Source organism: Neofelis nebulosa, chromosome 1 (genome assembly GCF_028018385.1).
Source record: "Neofelis nebulosa isolate mNeoNeb1 chromosome 1, mNeoNeb1.pri, whole genome shotgun sequence".
Classification (NCBI taxonomy): Eukaryota; Metazoa; Chordata; class Mammalia; order Carnivora; family Felidae; genus Neofelis; species Neofelis nebulosa.
The window spans coordinates 207920090-207938015 of record NC_080782.1 but is presented as its reverse complement, the minus strand read 5'-3'; the positions used below and the strand labels follow the sequence as shown (position 1 = coordinate 207938015).

The window sequence follows — 17926 nt, the reverse complement described above, 5'->3', positions numbered from 1 at the left end:
ATGAAGAAATTTAGCTATGAATATTCTACCTCCTTACTGTCATCCATTTAAAACATGCAGATGATGTATTTCTTGCTATCTAAATGTTTTATGTATAGAGGGTGTATGTGAGCTATCTGCTTCATAATCCAGATTTGCTCTCTTTTTTGTCATGTTTTAAATCTGTTTACTTTTGGAAATTGAAAAATTATCAGAAAATGTTCTCATTCAGCTAGAGGTTATCTTTCACTGCAAGGTACCCATAGGCTGAAGGTTTTGAAAAATAAATAGCTTGAGCAATAATTTCCTGTAGTGGGATAAAGATCAGTGATGAATGACAAATCTAAGAGTAAAAGTCTTTCTCACCCTTTATGATTACATATGAAACGTATGGCGTTAGGAACAAAACCCACATGAAACATAAGGAAGAAGATTAATTAGTAAAAATTGATGACATTTTAAAAAATGCAACTAGAAAAAACAGTGGGAAAATAATTTTAATTTACAGAGCAAAAATATGTAGAAAAACAACACTATGAAAACATACAAGTGAAATTAAAGTTTAAACATTTTGAACTATGAAGCTGTGACATGACCTTTGCTTCCATAGTAAGCTTTCAATAGCCAAATTCAATCCAGATAGATGGTATTTTACCTGTGACTTAAAAGCTTGTAACTCTGCTTGAAGTTCATTAATCTTTGCTTCTTTTTTCTGCAATTGAGCCTGAGTTTCTTGGTGGTCGGTAAACTCTTTTTCAAACTGCAAAGAAAGAAAGAAAAAAAAAAAAGAAAGAAAAAAACAGGAGACAGAAAGATGGCAGTGAAAAGCGCTATTCTTCATAAAGAAATACGGTTCTAATGATCTAAAGACCCGTCAGTAGAACACAAACTTTTTATGAAAAAAGTGGTAGATTTTGCTAAGTCACCCAAAGCCTGTCCCTAGGTCCCTCTCTGGGTCCCACCAAAATCATTCAATTTGCAAGGGAGCAGACAAAGCCAGGGATGGAGTCTGTGACCTTCTCCTCTCAGGAGAGCAAACTCGCCCGGAGGTATCTGCCACACTGACATTTTTCTTAAAAGTCCCTAAATATCATTGCAACTTTGTGTAAAATAATAGAGAGCAAAGCATTGTAGTGAGTTCCCAGACCCCTATTTGCAAAAACTTGTACTTGAACCTTATGATAGGAATTAAAAAGAATTCCATTTTAATATTTGCTATTACTATATAACTCCATTTCGTAAATGCATCACTTCTCACGTCGTCATGAGAGTTAAGGGCCCTGATGCAGGCTCTAATCTTCAACAGCAATTTAAGAGAATAAGGTCTGTTATTTATCATTAATCTTTTGGAGATTAATCTTTGAGAGATTAATGATAAATTAATCTTTCTAAAACCCTGGTGCAATACCTTGTGGGAGGAAAGCAAACAGTAAAATTTGGTGAATCCAATGAGTTTTCTAATTTATACAGCCACTTATCACAAATTCCCACCCTGCCTTCAAATAGCTTCACCCTGCCATCATCATGACTGAAAACCTCTATCAGAGGTGAATTGCAATAGGGGATTGTCTCATACTGGAGAACATTTATTTCTTTTTAAAAAATGAAGAAAAAAATCATAAAAAAAATACTACCTCACAGATGTAGCCTCTAGACTTTAAAGCATGGTCAGACCTCAATTAGGGAAAGTGCAAGAATGTAAAAAGCAACCGATGACAAAGAACACTTATTTATGAATCTTATTTTGTCCTTAACTCAAAAAGGTGGCAATCCAATCCCTTGTCGTACAGACAGTAAATTTAAAAAGTGAGATTAAAAGCCAGACCTTGTCTTCCAAGCCTGGGTTTAGATAAAACCACAGCACCCTCCTACAAATTACATTCAGATAATGTTTTACAGGTATTTTCTTAAGACAGATTTTATTTTTTAGAACTGTTTTAGGCTTACAGCAAAATGAGTCAAAGTTTCAGAGATTTCTCATATGCCAACCCCCCCAGAGGGTTGCCTCCCCCATGATTTAGTGTCAGCATTTTTGCATTTCATGAATGCAATTTCATCATTGCATTCACACACGCAAAAACTCTGAAATAATAAACATTGTTGTAATTCCCATTTACAGGTTAAATAAATCTCACATTCAATCCTCGCACTCTAAACTTTGCGCTTTTATAAAGAGAACAGAAACTACCGTGTAAAAAAAAACAAATATCCCTCACTTCACCCATACCACACCAACATTACCACTCCTATTACTGCAGCTCCTCCAAACCCCTCCTACCATTTAAGAATTTAAAAGACGCTAATCTTCCTTGACCCTCTTTTTGTCCTTACCCTGAGTCACCTAACTCTAATCTTATTCTTGCTTCAAAGTGCACCCCTTCGGGGCACCTGGGTGGCACAGTCGGTTGAGCGTCCGACTTCAGCCAGGTCACGATCTCGCGGTCTGTGAGTTCGAGCCCCCGCGTCAGGCTCTGGGCTGATGGCTCGGAGCCTGTTTCCGATTCTGTGTCTCCCTCTCTCTCTGCCCCTCCCCCGTTCATGCTCTGTCTCTCTCTGTCCCAAAAATAAATAAAAAACGTTGAAAAAAAAAATTTAAAAAAAAAAAAGTGCACTCCTTCAAAAAGTGTGCTTGGATCATACTCCCTTTTCTGGCCTGTTGAACTTCATTCACTTCATTATCCAACTTAGCCACCATCTTTCATTCTAAAAACTATGGCTTGCCAAATTCCAAAGCCCCCGGACTTCTCCGGGCCTCCTCTTACTTGACCTAATACCTGTACTATTCAATGGTGTAGCCTCTAGCCAATGTGGCTGCTAGAATGTAAATTTAAGTTAGCTAATATCAAACTTAAAACTTCAGTTCCTCAGTCACAAGGGCACAACAGGCACAGGCTGAAGGCTAGCATGCTGAACACAGATCATCAAACACTGTCATCATTCCGTATCGAACGGGACTGTCCTACAGCATTAAATACTCACGAATATGCCTCTGTATTCATTCTCTCTTCCCCAGTGTGTTGTATTACAACCCACTCTTCTGGTCCTCCTGCTTACTCCTTGGCTGTTCCTACCAATTCTTTTATAGGTTCCTATTCCTCAGTCCAACCGTCTACTATTGTCCTGTCCTAGGACTCTTCCTTTGCCCCTCTAATAGTCTCACTTCATACGCCTGGTAGAATGGTATCTTCCACACCCACATGTTTTAGTCCCCATTCATACACTGATGGCTTCCAAATTCCCATCACCAGCTCAGCTTCTTGTCTGAATTCCAGACTACTAATCAGTCCATAAACGTATTTTCAACTGCCCAATGAACATTCTTCAAGGTGACGAACAAAAACAGTATTTTTAAAACCAGTATTACCTTTCCCCTCTACAAACTTTTTTGAGTATCGCTGTTCTTTCTAAAGGATGGCTCAAAAAACATGACTCTTTTGCTTTTCAACTTACAGTGGCTACGTCATTAACCTAATATATAAGAACCTCCTGGGAGTTGGCCCCAAACTACCTACCTATTTCTCGTTATACTGTAAGGAATATCATGCATCTGATGTGTTCCTCAAAGTAGCAGGTGTTAGAGATACAGAGTTGGAATACAATATGGTCATCACTTTTAGTAAGTATAGTGTCTGGTGGCAAAGTAAAAGGAAAGTAACAATGCGAACGTATGAAAATTACCAGCAATGGAGAAATACACTGGAGGCATGGGAGTGATTACTGGAGAAGTGATAACTTGGCCCCAGGTTTGAAGAATTTGAGTAGTTAGCTGATAAGTGCAGCTGGCATTTCAAATAGAAGGTTTAGTGCAGTATACAAATGAAAACAACCACATGCAAGGGCCATAAAAGGAGGTAAGAAAACAAATTGCAAGAGATGAAGTTATAGATGTGGACAGGAATTAAACCATTTAAAGGAATTTTACAGTAAATTTGGGGACACCTGCATGGCTCAGTCAGTTAAGCGTCCAACTCTTGGTTTCGGCTCAGGTCATGATCTTGCAGTTCGTGGGTTCAAGCCCACATCTGGCTCCACGCCAAGAGCACGGAGCCTGCTTGGGATTCTCTCTCTCCCTCCCTCTCTGCCTCTCCCCTGCTCACTCTCTTTGTCTCTCTCAAAATAAATAAACGGAAAAAAAATTTTTTAAGGAATTTTAAAGTCAAAAAGTTTCTCTTTTTTCCCGTAAACCATGGAGAGCTTTTAAGAGTATTTATAATAAGAAATTAACATGACCAAATTTGCACTTTGGCAAACCCAGCCTGCAGCAGTGTGCAAGGTGGACTGAAAGAAAACACCAGAGGCATGTGAATAGGTTGAGGAGCTGCTATAGTCACCCAACCAAGAATTTAAGGCTTGCCTGAATGAAGGGGAAGACAGGGAAACAGAAAACAGGGGAAAAAAAAAAAAAAAAAATGAAGGGACTTTTTTTTTTTAAACAGAATCTAAAAAATTAGTGTACAACTAAATGAAGGAAATGAGTGAGGGGAGTATATCTCTAAGATGATGATGGTGTTCTATTGCTTTGCAAGCTGGAAACTATTATTATTTTAGGGGGGAAATAGGGATATAAAATTCATGGAGGAGGAAAGGCATTTTTTTAGGGAAAAGAAAAATAAATTTGGTTTCAGAAATATTAACCTTGAGATGGCTGTGTTGAAATTCACAATAAATTCCTGTCTCCCTCCTTCTTGGCTATCTCACCTTGTCGCCTCACATTAGCTATGACTTCCTTGGGTCAGCCTTGCCTGGCCACTCAAGTCTAGATGAGGAGTCCTTTCAGAAGGCTCCCATTCTGCATAGGGTATTCCTACTGTAGCAGTCATAACACTGTAATATAAAAATATCAAAATGCACTATTCACACACCACAGTAACACCCACCAGCCTGGAAGGTTATTCACAGTGAGAATCTGCTTTATTCATCACCTTTCCAAAGCCTTACATTTATAACTAAACTCAGTAAATATTTGTCAAATGAAGAAATGGAGCCAATTCCTGTCAAGTCTTCCTTTATATGTTGTGAATAAATATGTCAATATCATATATTAAAGTTCCACAATCTCCCGGCATGAAAAATCTTTGAGAGGTCATGTTCTCTCTTCTCCCTTTTATGACTGCTCAGTGTTTACTTCTGCTTAGCAAGAAATAAAAAATTAAATTCTTATGAGAGTAAAAATGAAGTCTTTTTCACACTATCAGTAGGTACATTACCCTAACTAGTAGGGCTTAGAATAAGATTCAGGAGGAAAAAGGATGATTTATGGGAACAAAGATAAAACTACCAAAATAATCAGAGTCATAATTAGTATACTCTAAGAGAATTTATTAAATTAACTTGGCCATACTTAAAGTATCTGTACTTAACAAAGAGATAAATTTCTATATCCTCCCCTATAAAAGGATGAGACAAAATATAAACTTTGCTTTAGCATTTTTATAATATCTACAGTCAAATCACAGTAGCCTTGGGGATAAAATGAATCTCCATTAAAGACATACTTTATAAAAACAGATATGATAGCCTTCTTCTCCAAAAAGAGTTTCTAGAGCAATATTACGCTTACAAAATTACACGCAAAAATGTCAAGAAACACAGTTAAGGCTGAGGCTCTGCTTAATTTCATTCCCTAGGGTAAATGTATTAGTGCATCTGTACAAGAAGGTTGATAATTCAATATTCTCTATGTACTTTCTGACATTTCTGGTCTTCATTTTTCAAATTTATGCACCAAAATAAAGAATGTGTCTAGCAACTATGATAGCTTCCTGCCTAAAGCAAAGTATTTACATGTGTCCTTATAAAGCTATCAGAAAGAAGTTCTTGCTGATATATACAAAATGGTATGGCAATAGGAATCTTTTATGGAGCAAACAATATTTTTTAAATATACCTAAGACATATAACTTCTGACTAAAAGGAGACAAGTAACCTTGAACAAGGTCTTTCTTCTACTTACACTTAAACTTTAAATTTTAAAACAATATGTTGAGAAAGGTATCACATTTAACAACACTCATATACATCATATACCTAAAAATGATTATAGAAGCAAATTTATACTACCTGGGATACATCCAAAGCAAGTACCTGAAAGTTTACTACTACTTTCTCAGGAAGAGTTAAAATAGAATACCAAGTAGAAGGCTTAGAATACCAAGTCAGGGGATAAGGGATCAGCCTACACCATGATCACCTATCAGCTGTAGCACATATGACACTTCAATGATGTGTTCATTTGTTTCTCAAGTTCCTGCAGGGCAAAGACAGTATCATATGCTTAAGCTGGAATTCTAGCCTGCAGCCAGAGGCCCAGGGGTTAATAACCTCTATGTGTGGGGGGACACGCAGGACTTCTTACATGGGGCATTTACAAAGTTTGTCATAAATTACCACTAACTTATAAAAGACTGTCTACCATTTGCAAGTTGTATTATCTTAAACTGTTACAGAAGTGTAAGATTCGTTCAATATTCACCAAGATCCAGAGAGTTCAAAAACATAGCCTCTTAGGCATGGTAACTGACACACAGTAAAAGTCTATTTAGTGTATGTCCATCAGGGGCTGGGGGTAGTAATTATCATTTATTCCTCCAGTGTGAGAAACCAGCCACACGAATTTAAATCAAAGTGACTGCTTAACATGTGAAGAATCCCACAAAAGCAACATTTTTTTTTTTTTCTAAACAGAAAAAGAGTCGAATAGATACATGCCAAGCAGAGATGAAAGCAAAGAACACCACTTTCGAGAACAGTGGGGAACGGCTGGATGGTCAGCAATACTACTGGGCCGAAGCAACCCAACTGGCAATATCAGATACTTCTGACCTATAAAAATGACACTTTTCTATGTTCACCTAGACCTAATGAAGCCACATGAACCAAAACAGAAAAGTTAATAAAACTTTTCGATATAGGATTTCTTGAGAAATACTCCAATCTTAAAAATTTTGACTCTACAAATTTTCTTCAATCACTTATTCGTTGACCCTTTTTTTTTTTTTTTTTTTTTTTTTTTTTTTTTAATGTTCTGAGGGCAGGAATTGTTCTAGGCACAGGGACACTGAATAAACAAAATCCTTCAAACAACAACAAAGAAATATCCTTCATAAAGGTTACTCTAGAGGGAGAAATAGACAACACATCCATAGACACATAGGTAAATACATACACCATGTCGCATGTCAGATAACAAATAAAACAGAGGAAAACAAATCACAGACAGGGTCAGGGCTGGGAGTGGAGAGTTAAAATGTTTAAATATAATGGTCTAGGAAATCCTCCTTAAGGATGGCATTTATGCAAAAAGCTCAAGGAGGTAAAGAAGAGAGTGGAAACTACAAGCAAAATCCCTGAAGGAGAAGCATGCCTGATGATGCGAGATGGTTCTTCACATAGTCTTGCAAACTCAATCAGAATTACTTACTTTCTTGTAAAGTTCTGATGCTTTCTCTTCAAACTCTTCTAGCTTCGCTTGATCTACGCAAGCATCTAAAATGGCAATGACATTTTTTCCTTAATTCCAGTACTTGTTAAAATCACTATGACTTGAAAAGGTTAGAAAAAGAAAAGAATTAGAAATAGTGTCAGTAATGAAATAAGCAAAACAAAGAAAGCTAATACTGAATGGAGAAGGATTTTCCAAGCATGATACCAAGGCCACAAAGTATAAATGCAAACCCAATTACAATTTCAAATTATTGGACAAATGTAACATACAAGACTCAAAAAGTGTCTTTCATCAACACGTAAGTATTTTGAAGGAAGAAGAGAAGATGATAACCAACACAACAATAATGAACAGAAAATTAGCAAAAACAAAATTAATAATTGCTAACATGTATGCACAGGTAGTTCATTTCCCTAATACAAAAATATAAATTTTATTTAATGAAACACAGCAATGATTAAATGATCCATAATACTGAGTGTCAGAGGTGGCACAGAAAAAATGACTTGTCTATGCCATAGAAGTATAATTCATGAACTTTGCTGGTGAGTAACTCGGAAAATATATATTAAAATTTAAAATATGTATTTTCTTTCACCCAGCAATTGCATTGTTAGGACTCTGCCTTTAAGCAAGAATGTTCATTAAAATGTTGTTAGCCAATATCTGGAAATAAAGGTCCATCAGTAACAGACTGATTAAATAAGCTACGATATAGATCCACATGATGAGACACTATGCAGGAGAAATAATTCATATAGATTCCCCATGCTGTAGTTGATCCTTTATTTTAAAAAAAAAATTTTTTTAATGTTTATTTATTTTTGAAAGAGACAGAGACAGAGCGTGAGCGAGGGAGGGGCAGAGAGAGAGGGAGACACAGAATCCAAAACAGGCTCCAGGCTCTGATCTGTCAGCACAGAGCCCAACGCGGGGCTCAAACTCACGAACTGTGAGATCATAACCTGAGCCGAAGTCGGACACCCAACCGACTGAGCCACCCAGGCACCCCTCCCCTCTTTCTTTAATAAAAGCAATAAACATGGTTTTAAAAAACATATTACAGAAGGGCTTACAATGAAAAGTAACAACCAAATCACTACATTAAAAACCCAATCCCACTTCCTAAATGAGACCTCTTATGGTTCTTTCTATATTAGATTATTCTGGCAGTTAGATTCTTAACTCTAAATAAGATGTGTACACCATTATTTCTTGATTCATCTATTTAATACATTATAGATAGCTTCCTATTATAGAAGATGAAAATGGTGTTTCCTGTCTAATCCCATTTATTTTAATAATTTTGCTTTCTAAATTGCCTGGCTCTGTAGCACTAAATAAATACTGAAACCTCCGATCACTGTTACATAAACAGTATCTACTGATTTCCACTATAATATATAAAGTTATCTTTATTTACTTGCCAACATCTCTCTCTCCTACTGTTTCGCCCCAGATCCTCATTCACCTATTACTGTAAGTCCTCTGCAGTGTGTCTAAGTTTTCTATAAACATTTAAAATCAACATATACAATGTACTTATTGTAACTATGTAAATATGTTTCACTTATATAGCCAAGCAGTAGTTAAAAAGTCTATTTCCTTCTCAAGAGTTCAATGCTTAAACAAACCTCTCACCTACTCAAGAAAAAACATTCCTAATGGCCAGGTAGAATAAACTTCCTTTTCAGGTCCTATTCAAAATCATTCCACATTTTAGTTTGCTTTATTTTTCCTCATATCTGTCCCTCCCACTACCAGGAACTTCTAATTACTTCCCTCCAGTGGAGAAAAATGAGCATTTTATCAGTGCCACTAATATAATCTAGTCCTTTCTCATTCTATGCACTCCATACTTCTTTATGAACTCTAATATATGAAGAAAAACAACCTCAACCTCACACAAAAAATGACTATTCTTTTTTCATGTTACACCAAAATTTGACATATGGTAACTCCTTGCACATTACTTGCTGTGTGGAATCACCTATCAGTGAATGTTTTGTACTCTGTTACTTCAAAATCCAAGAATTCTTCACCCATGCAGAATGTGTAATCAGGCACGGGAATTTGGAAAAGAGTGGTCTGCGGAGTCACGTAGATTCTCCAAATGTTGACACATCTCATTATACAATATCAAAATAATCCTATAGGTTATTATCATCATTGACCTCACCAGGAAAAAAATTCGCGTACTGGAAAGCTGTCAAGCTAACAGTAGCAGATCCAAGTTTTCGAAAACTCAAATTTTTCCCTGAGAGCTTGAATTTTATCATTGGTAACAAATTCTATCAGTCATTTTCCTTGACATTATAGAATTACTTTATCTCCTTTTTAAGAAAGTGTGTGCCAGACAGTCAAGCATGAGTGGCCACAGTTTTTATGACAATCATTCCTTGTAAAAAAAAAATCAACCAAGTCAGCTCGCAATACAAGCAAATACGCAGCTATTTGCTCACTGTACTTCAGTATGCAGACGTGTGCTTGACGTGTACAATTCGCTTTGTCACAGGGAATGTTGAAATGATATGTACTCCAGGGGAGATTTTTAATAAAATTAATGTCTTTCAGTTCTCTATCAAGGACACTCAGGTGAAAAAAAAATGGCAGTTTTTATTGTTTTGTTTACTGTGAGGAACTCAAGGACTACTAACATGGTTTGGGGTCACCGCCGTGATTCCTAACTAAGTGCCAGCAGTTGTACTCACCATCCTTGCATCACCAGCACAAATATCAACACAACAGAAAAGGCAAATCATGTCTTAGTGCTGCTATGAGAGCAGTTTTGACTCTTAGGATCCCCTGAAAGGGTATCAAGGGCCCTAAGGACTCTACAGATCACACTAGGAGAACTGACACTGCAGTTAACCTGTGGGGCAAGGGACGATAAAAGGTTTCCATTTAAATATTAGAGAAATACTCACCGACAAACTGGCTTAAATCTAAATCTAGTCTCTTTCGATATGAGAAGTCTGGATCCATCCCATCTCTATGCAAAACAATCTGAGATACACATTCATCAATTAATTTGAAGTATTGTTGCCTAAAACCAAGAAAAAGAATAAATGCACACTCCATTTTTTTTTTAATTTTTTTTTAACATTTATTTATTTTTGAGACAGAGAGAGACAGAGCATGAACGGGGGAAGGTCAGACAGAGGGAGACACAGAATCGGAAACAGGCTCCAGGCTCTGAGCTGTCAGCACAGAGCCCGACGCAGGGCTCGAACTCACGGACCGCGAGATCATGACCTGAGCCGAAGTCAGCCGCTTAACCGACTGAGCCACCCAGGCGCCCCAATGCACACTCCATTTATAAGAATAACTTTACATCAAAACAAAGTATTTTGGTAAGCTTGATTTCAAGTTCAATAATTTATCTTCGTATAGTGTCAACAACTGACATGACAGATTTAACATGGGAGTGAGGGTAAATACAATAGTCATCGCTTTCCTTCTTCTAATGACATTACGACATTGTTTTTACACTCTTTTAGCACATACAGTGTTTTAATGACGATTTGCTTACAAAAGTCAGAACCTTGACTTAATTAGTAAGCAATTAAAAAAAAAAAAAAAGCACTGAGATGAAGTGATAGGTGCTTAAAAGCAGTCCTCAACAGAGATCAACCTACCACTGTACCATACTGAAATATCTACCATTAATTCATTTTATTAATACAAGCCAAAATATATCCATTTTTTTCAAAAAAGTTATCTGGGTCTTAAAACTATACAGTTTACTACTTTAAGAATGTTTGCAGAGTCCAATTAAAAACAGATACTGTAAAATATATACAGTAACAAATGAATATTTCGTACTCAAAACATAACTCAAAACACATTTTTTTTCAAAAATTAGAGTTTAAATAAATGCCCAAATAGGGATCACGTTGTCACTACAGGTTTTAGTCCACCTATGTTCGTCATAAGCAAAAGAACCTCCCTTAAAACTTAAGCCAACAAGGGGAGCCTGGGTGGCTCAGTCAGTTAAACATCTGACTTGGGCTCACATCATGATCCCACGGTTTGTGAGTTCGAGCCCCAGTTCGGGCTCTGTGCTGACAGCTCAGGGCCTGGAGCCTGCTTCGGATTTGATGTCTCCCTCTCTTTGCTCCTCCCCTGATCACGCTGCCTCTCTCTCTCTCTCTCAAAAATAAATAAAACATTAAAAAAAAAAAATTAAAAAACAAAACTTAAGCCAATAAATTTAAAATATCTAGATTTTATTAACAAAACCAAACTAAAATGACAGAAAGGGTGGGTGCTATCTCAATGAGGTCAGTCCTTCATCCCCAGCCACCCCTACAACTTCTTTGTTCCCTCAATGACTTTTTGCACACATTTCCTCTCCAAATCTTTCTCACCATGTAAGTGATGGCACTTCTATTCACTAGAGCTTTTTCTCTACTGCCCTGAATCTACTTACCTCACACCTAATAAATGGCCCATTATGCAGAATAAAATCCAAAATAACTGAACATTAGCAAAGACAATAGATGGTCATCAACTGTCATCAACTAAAAATGTTTAAGACAGTGTTCTTGGGTACATGTCAAAGCAAGAAGGTACTACCACGCTTTCCTCAATGTTCTACACTGCTTCCAAAAATAGTCTCCCATTCCCTACTATCTCGCCATAACAAACACACGTACAATTAAGGTACATAAATTGCACACACAGGTACAAAGTATCAATCACGTTGGAAAATCAAGATGGAGCATTCTATTTCTTTTTTACTCTTATTCAACGTTACCCTAGTGTTGTTTTAATATAAACATGTTTTAAATTAACAACATAGGTTAATTTGTGGACTTAATAACATAGGTTATTAATTAATAACATAGGTTATTTTGTGGACTTTTTAAATAAATCATTATTTCAGTAAATGTTTTCTCACCTCCACAGCTCCCGATGATAAGCTCATTTACAAAGTAGCTGAAATTTCTTGCAAAATCTCTTTCAAGGCAACACTAGCAAAATAATAATGTACTTCTGGATTCTAGAAATGTGCATCCAGAAAATAATCACCATGAGCAATATTGGTGAGTTAGTGAATATGTCAGAGGAATATGTAAATAACCTAATTAAGGGATGAACATAAGTTGTCATTACTTCACTGATATGTCATTTTTGTTGGAGGAATTTTAAAATCATCTTCACTTTGTCTTTAGTATTTTTACCAAATATCAGAAATTATCTCCCATGCACATTCAACTAGGCAAATATTTTGCACATGGTAAGCCATTAAGTATTTGTTAGAGAAATGAATTTGATCTCCCACTCCACACTCCAATATTCTTTCCACATTTCATTTTTCTTGGGGGCAGGGGTTACCTTGCATGTACATTCTCCAACTGAGTTCCATTTCAGTAAAATTTCCTTTCGTCCCAAATGTGAACGTGAGAAAATTTTCTTATTTTCCTATCGGCTAATTCTTTTAAATGGGACTATCTTGCATTCTAAAGCAAAGCAATTTATAAAAATCTGAAAACATTTATTTATATCAATAGGAATTAAGAATGTTCATTCAACAAAAGGTGTTCAGATAATCAAAGATTTTTAAAAGGTTAAGTCCATGTCCATCGGAGACAGTGAAAATAAGCCAACCAACAAAAAACCATGAAGCTAAAACCAAAAGAGCAAGACTCACAGAACTGCACACCAAAAACAGTTTTACTGTATTTAAATAAAAAGCTAAATAATTTTAAATGAATGAAAAACTAAATGATCATAATCTGCCACAATCTTATAATAAAAATATATTCTCTGTAAGAATAAATAACAACAATAACCACCTATGAGAATTTGGGAACATGGGGGAAAAAAAAAAAACAGATGGAATGGTCTTGATTACAGAAATCATAGGAAGAATGATGCCTTCACAGCAACCATACGTGAAACAGAGACCAAGGTCCTGGGGCTTAAAGAGTCCACGAAGAATGCAACATACATAAGTATCAAGTTAAAAAGGTGATACTTGAAAAATGCCCAAAATAACTAACGTCACTTTGGTGTGGCTACAGTTTACTATTTCTCTGAGACTCTTAATTCCACTGAAGTGACAGGATTACCTGAGCATGCCCCAGGAGAGTTGTGCTTTTCAATCTATTTTAAAGGTAGACACAACCGCGTGGCCTTCTGCAGCACAGATTAAGGGATTAGGGTAAAAATGAAGGGATCATAAGTAATATAGAACCCCCTCTGGCAGCATTAAGACACATTCAAAACTTTGAAAGCAAACAATATTCTTGAATTCTTGAAAACTCCAGCAGCATCAAGCAATCAGAGGTTGACAGGACCAACCATATAGGGATCAAGAAAAGGACAAGTTTGGAGCGCCTGGGTGGCTAAGCATCTGACTTCGGCTCAGGTCATAATATTGCTGTCCATGAGTTTGAGCCCCACACCGGGCTCTGTGCTGACAGCTCAGAGCCTGAAGCTTGCTTCAGATTCTGTCTCCCCCTCTGTCTGACTCTCCCCCACTCTCACTCTGTCTCTCTTAAAAAAAGGACAGGTTTACTTTAGAGTAAATGGAAGCTTCAAATTTAAACACATGTGGGGAAAAAGACAGTTTTATAACTAGCAAGCACCTCTGATATTTAAAAATATTAATCAATGTACTATTTTGATTTTAATTAATGTATTCATATTTGTATTAATATTTTTGTCAATGTATTAGTGTTTATTTTATATTAGCATGTTTGTGCTGCAAAAGGAGGAGATAAGATGGGCGATCTGTGCTCATCCCAAAGAACGTAAACTTTTTTTTTCTTTGACTCTTATTCTATTCACTTGTCAGATATATCAAAAGCCTGAATTACACCCTCTGACATCTCCCAGGGGACACAGCCCAAATGAGACATCTCTAGCAAATTCTTCCACATGAAAGCAGTGTAAGAAACGACACGTTACCCAAAGTATTTGAGAATGGAATCTCAGCAAAGCTAAATTAAAGGCACCAAAAGTGGTTTTATATTCAAGGATCTCCACTTTCCTCATAAAACAGTAACAAAGTAGAAAGCAGATATAGAGAGCATTTACTGAGCATACACCAGGTGCCCAGATATTTGGCTAGGAGATTTATCCATGCTACTATGTGTCACCTTCAGAACCACCTAGGAACGTAGGTGTTAATATGCTTGCCCAGCTACAGATAGATAAGGTACAGATGGAATAAACAATTTGTTAAACTCAAGATGGCTGAGATATAATCGAACTTGAATGTTATTTGTCTAGCTTTTCCGATACATTAGCAACATTAAGTGCAACTGTATTACCCAGGCACTTTCTAGCTACTTAAATACTAATAAAAACAAGGTTTACTGCCTTTCATGTAACTTATAAAAAGAAACTTATCAACCCCATTCCTACTACCTAAAGACTAATGAGAAAACATTATCCATCACAAGATAAATTAGTAATTTGTTGCTAGTTCGCATTTTTTATTCAGATGAAAACTTGGTAACAAGAATCTGTGCAGCTTACAAAATAACAGTAATATCATTTTACTGTCACCTGTCTAAATATATGCCCAGAAGAAATGCCACATTCCATGAGTCAGTATTAAGACAGAAATAAAAATCTGAAAATTATGAGCTTGCCCAAATCAAACATCAAGTGAATTTCACAATTAATAGAATTTTATTAGTGAAATTTAACATTAGAACATAGCTTCCTCTTACCTTATAAAATAATCATTTCGAATCAGCAAAAGATGCTGAAGAATGGAAATAAAATATCCTTCCGCTCTAGTTTCCTTAACTGTGTTCCACACCATGTTGTAAATATCATATGCTTCAGTACACTGATTAAGGAATATGTGAATTTATTTATTCTCTACACCAAACAACCAATAACACAGCACAGAATCTGTTCTGTAAGGCTTCAAAAGATTATTGTGTGTCTTACCCCATACCATCATGTATACTCAACATATGGTACCACACAGGTAGTTAGGATTGAAGTAGAGGAAAACTGTGTGCAAATGGTAACTTCACCTGGCACTGTCTTCTCCTCCAAAATCAACTCCAACCATTTGCCTCTCTCAAGCCAAGATGTTTCGGGTGGCAAGGGTAACAGGCAGCTGGTTGGAAATACCACATTAGGTGTACAGAGTGCCCTAACCAAGAGAGATGGTGCCAGGCATTATCCACCATGGGGAAGCCCCAGTGGAGGACAGGAACCTAGTGGATTTCTGGAAAAGCACAGAGATCTGCAGACCCACAGAGTTAACAAAGGCCCATAGTGGTGTGCACCCAAGGTGTAGGACAGGAGCAAATAGGCTAATGCTAGAGAGCACTAGAGGAGGGGGAGGTGCCACACATGAGAAGAAAAAACAACACACTGTACACATACACAAGAGGCCTCATGGAATTTGTGGGTTGGAACGTCCATTTCCATATGCATGGACTCAGAAAAACACACATGAAACTATTAAGAAAAGTTTATATGAAAATCAATCTGATTCATAAAGGTTTGGCTTTATACTGTTTATACAGAAATGGCTTCAGAAGTTTAGTATCTTGGGGTGTGAAGTTTGTTTGGGGTTTAGCAACAATTTTACATATGTCAGTAACTTCAGAACAAAAGGATATTCAAGCTCAGCTCTAATCTCTTCAAGGCGATGGGAGAGCTCAAGCAAATCTTCTTCTTTATGCTCATCAAAGACTTTCAGTTGGATATCCAAGCCATCATTCTTCAGACATTTTAAATTCTAGAGATATGAAAGAGAAATGACAATTAACGGTTTTATTTTTAATAATGCAAAAAGGTTAATGAAAAACATATAAACAATAAACCAACCATGTGACTTGATTTACAGCATTCAAACACTTAAAGTGTTAATACTCCAATGTTATCTATATTTCAAAAATAAAAAGATTTTTATACTCAAGCCTTTTTCCCCCGCAGATAAATTATTCTTGAAGGTAATTTATCTAAATTTCCCCCTATTCAAGTACTCCTCTAATTTAAATATTAATAAGGAGACTGCAGGGCACTTACTGGCAATATCTCTTTCAATCCACAACGCATAAATTCATTTCTGATGTGAAGCCTGAAGTCCAAATCATCAGGAGATGTAACAAGGGCATTGATGAGTTGCATACATGCTACCTACAATAGATTGCACGGTGAGACTTAAGCTTGGATTCCAACATTAAAGAAAGAGGAATACAACCGAAACATGAAGGTTTTGTTCCAAGAATCATTAAATACCTTTCTTCCCAGGAGAATCTATTAGAACAATAATTTGTATGTAAATTATTTTAGTCAATTAAAATTAAACAAGAAATATAGTTTCGGTGGAGTTTTCTTCTTTTTTATTTGTTTGGGGGGTTTTTTGTGGGAGAGGAGAGAGAAACATTAGGCACTGGAGCTGTTCCATAAAAATTTCACTCTAGCCAAAAGTTCAGCTCTTATCCAAGAAAATCACTCCATGCTATATGTGCATACAACATAAACTGAATGTCCTAGTAGAAAAATTATAGATCTCTGTTGGATAGGTAATACTTACCTGACATAGTAAAGTAACTTGCCATTCATGGAGAGAAACCCAAAGTTTCAAACACTTCAAGGTCAGCAAGTGTCGTGAATCTGGTCAATGGCGTTGTTATAACTAAAAACTACCTTTTTATCACTGCACAATTAATTACTAGAATTAACCAGGCAATGGTCCTTACACTTTCGCAAGAATTAAAAAATTATATAGGTCATGTTTATTCCAAAGGCATAAAGAAATAACATAGCTAATTAAATCCTTTAGTATATTCCTCAAGTGCTAAAAATGTAAAAATCACTATACTTTCCAGTTATTTAACACCCCAAATTTCAAACTGGATATGCATTTTTTTTGTATCCCTGGCTAAAACCTATCTTTCATTATCTGAAATCCATATAATGGAAGCAAGAGAGACTGGAAGCAAAAGAGATGGTCTCTAGAGAAGTGAAGTACTCTTTGTTGTTGATGATGATGCTATTTTTCTGTCTACACTCTACCAGAGTCTTAACAAGAATGACTGGCCTACTGATCAATATGTTTAACCTCATGCTGTTCCCTAAATTGTCCTTTCTCCATCCCTTAAGGCAAGGTTTATATGAATTTAAAATGTCTCTTTTGGATTAAGACACCTCCAGGGGTCTCAGGTCCTGCTGGTTGAAATATATCGTAATTATTGTATTTGATGTCTAAATACTAAAATCTGACCAGCATGCCTCTACTGTCAAAACTTAAGACTATTTAAACTGGAGGAAGGAAATGTGCCAGAAGATAAATAGAGAAAAGGGAAATACTTAGAATAAAAAAAAGAATCAACTTAAAAACAGAGGCTACCTTTCCAGTACACATTCACTCAGCTGTAACTGGTTCATGTCACAAGGTTTAAAATACTTTCTTTCCACCTCCTTGTCAGTCATTACCCAGTACCGACAAAAATACCTTTTCAGCAATAGTATAGACTTTTAAAAGATCTCAAAGATCTTACAAAGATAATATTTCTC

The 17926-nt window shown here is 36.3% G+C and overlaps 1 protein-coding gene across 6 annotated transcripts in view; it reads right to left on the bottom strand.

The window, feature by feature from the left end:
• DIAPH3 (diaphanous related formin 3) overlaps nucleotides 1-17926 on the bottom strand; it is a 509936-nt gene that overhangs the window by 327478 nt on the left and 164532 nt on the right. For all 6 annotated transcript variants that reach the window (XM_058683514.1, XM_058683521.1, XM_058683534.1 and 3 more), the window contains 6 exons: nucleotides 16433-16543; nucleotides 16024-16142; nucleotides 15112-15228; nucleotides 10351-10469; nucleotides 7400-7464; nucleotides 635-739 (listed from right to left, as the gene is read on the bottom strand). In XM_058683514.1, the coding sequence (XP_058539497.1) occupies nucleotides 635-739; nucleotides 7400-7464; nucleotides 10351-10469; nucleotides 15112-15228; nucleotides 16024-16142; nucleotides 16433-16543 (636 nt within the window). The remainder of the gene's footprint in view (nucleotides 1-634; nucleotides 740-7399; nucleotides 7465-10350; nucleotides 10470-15111; nucleotides 15229-16023; nucleotides 16143-16432; nucleotides 16544-17926) is intronic.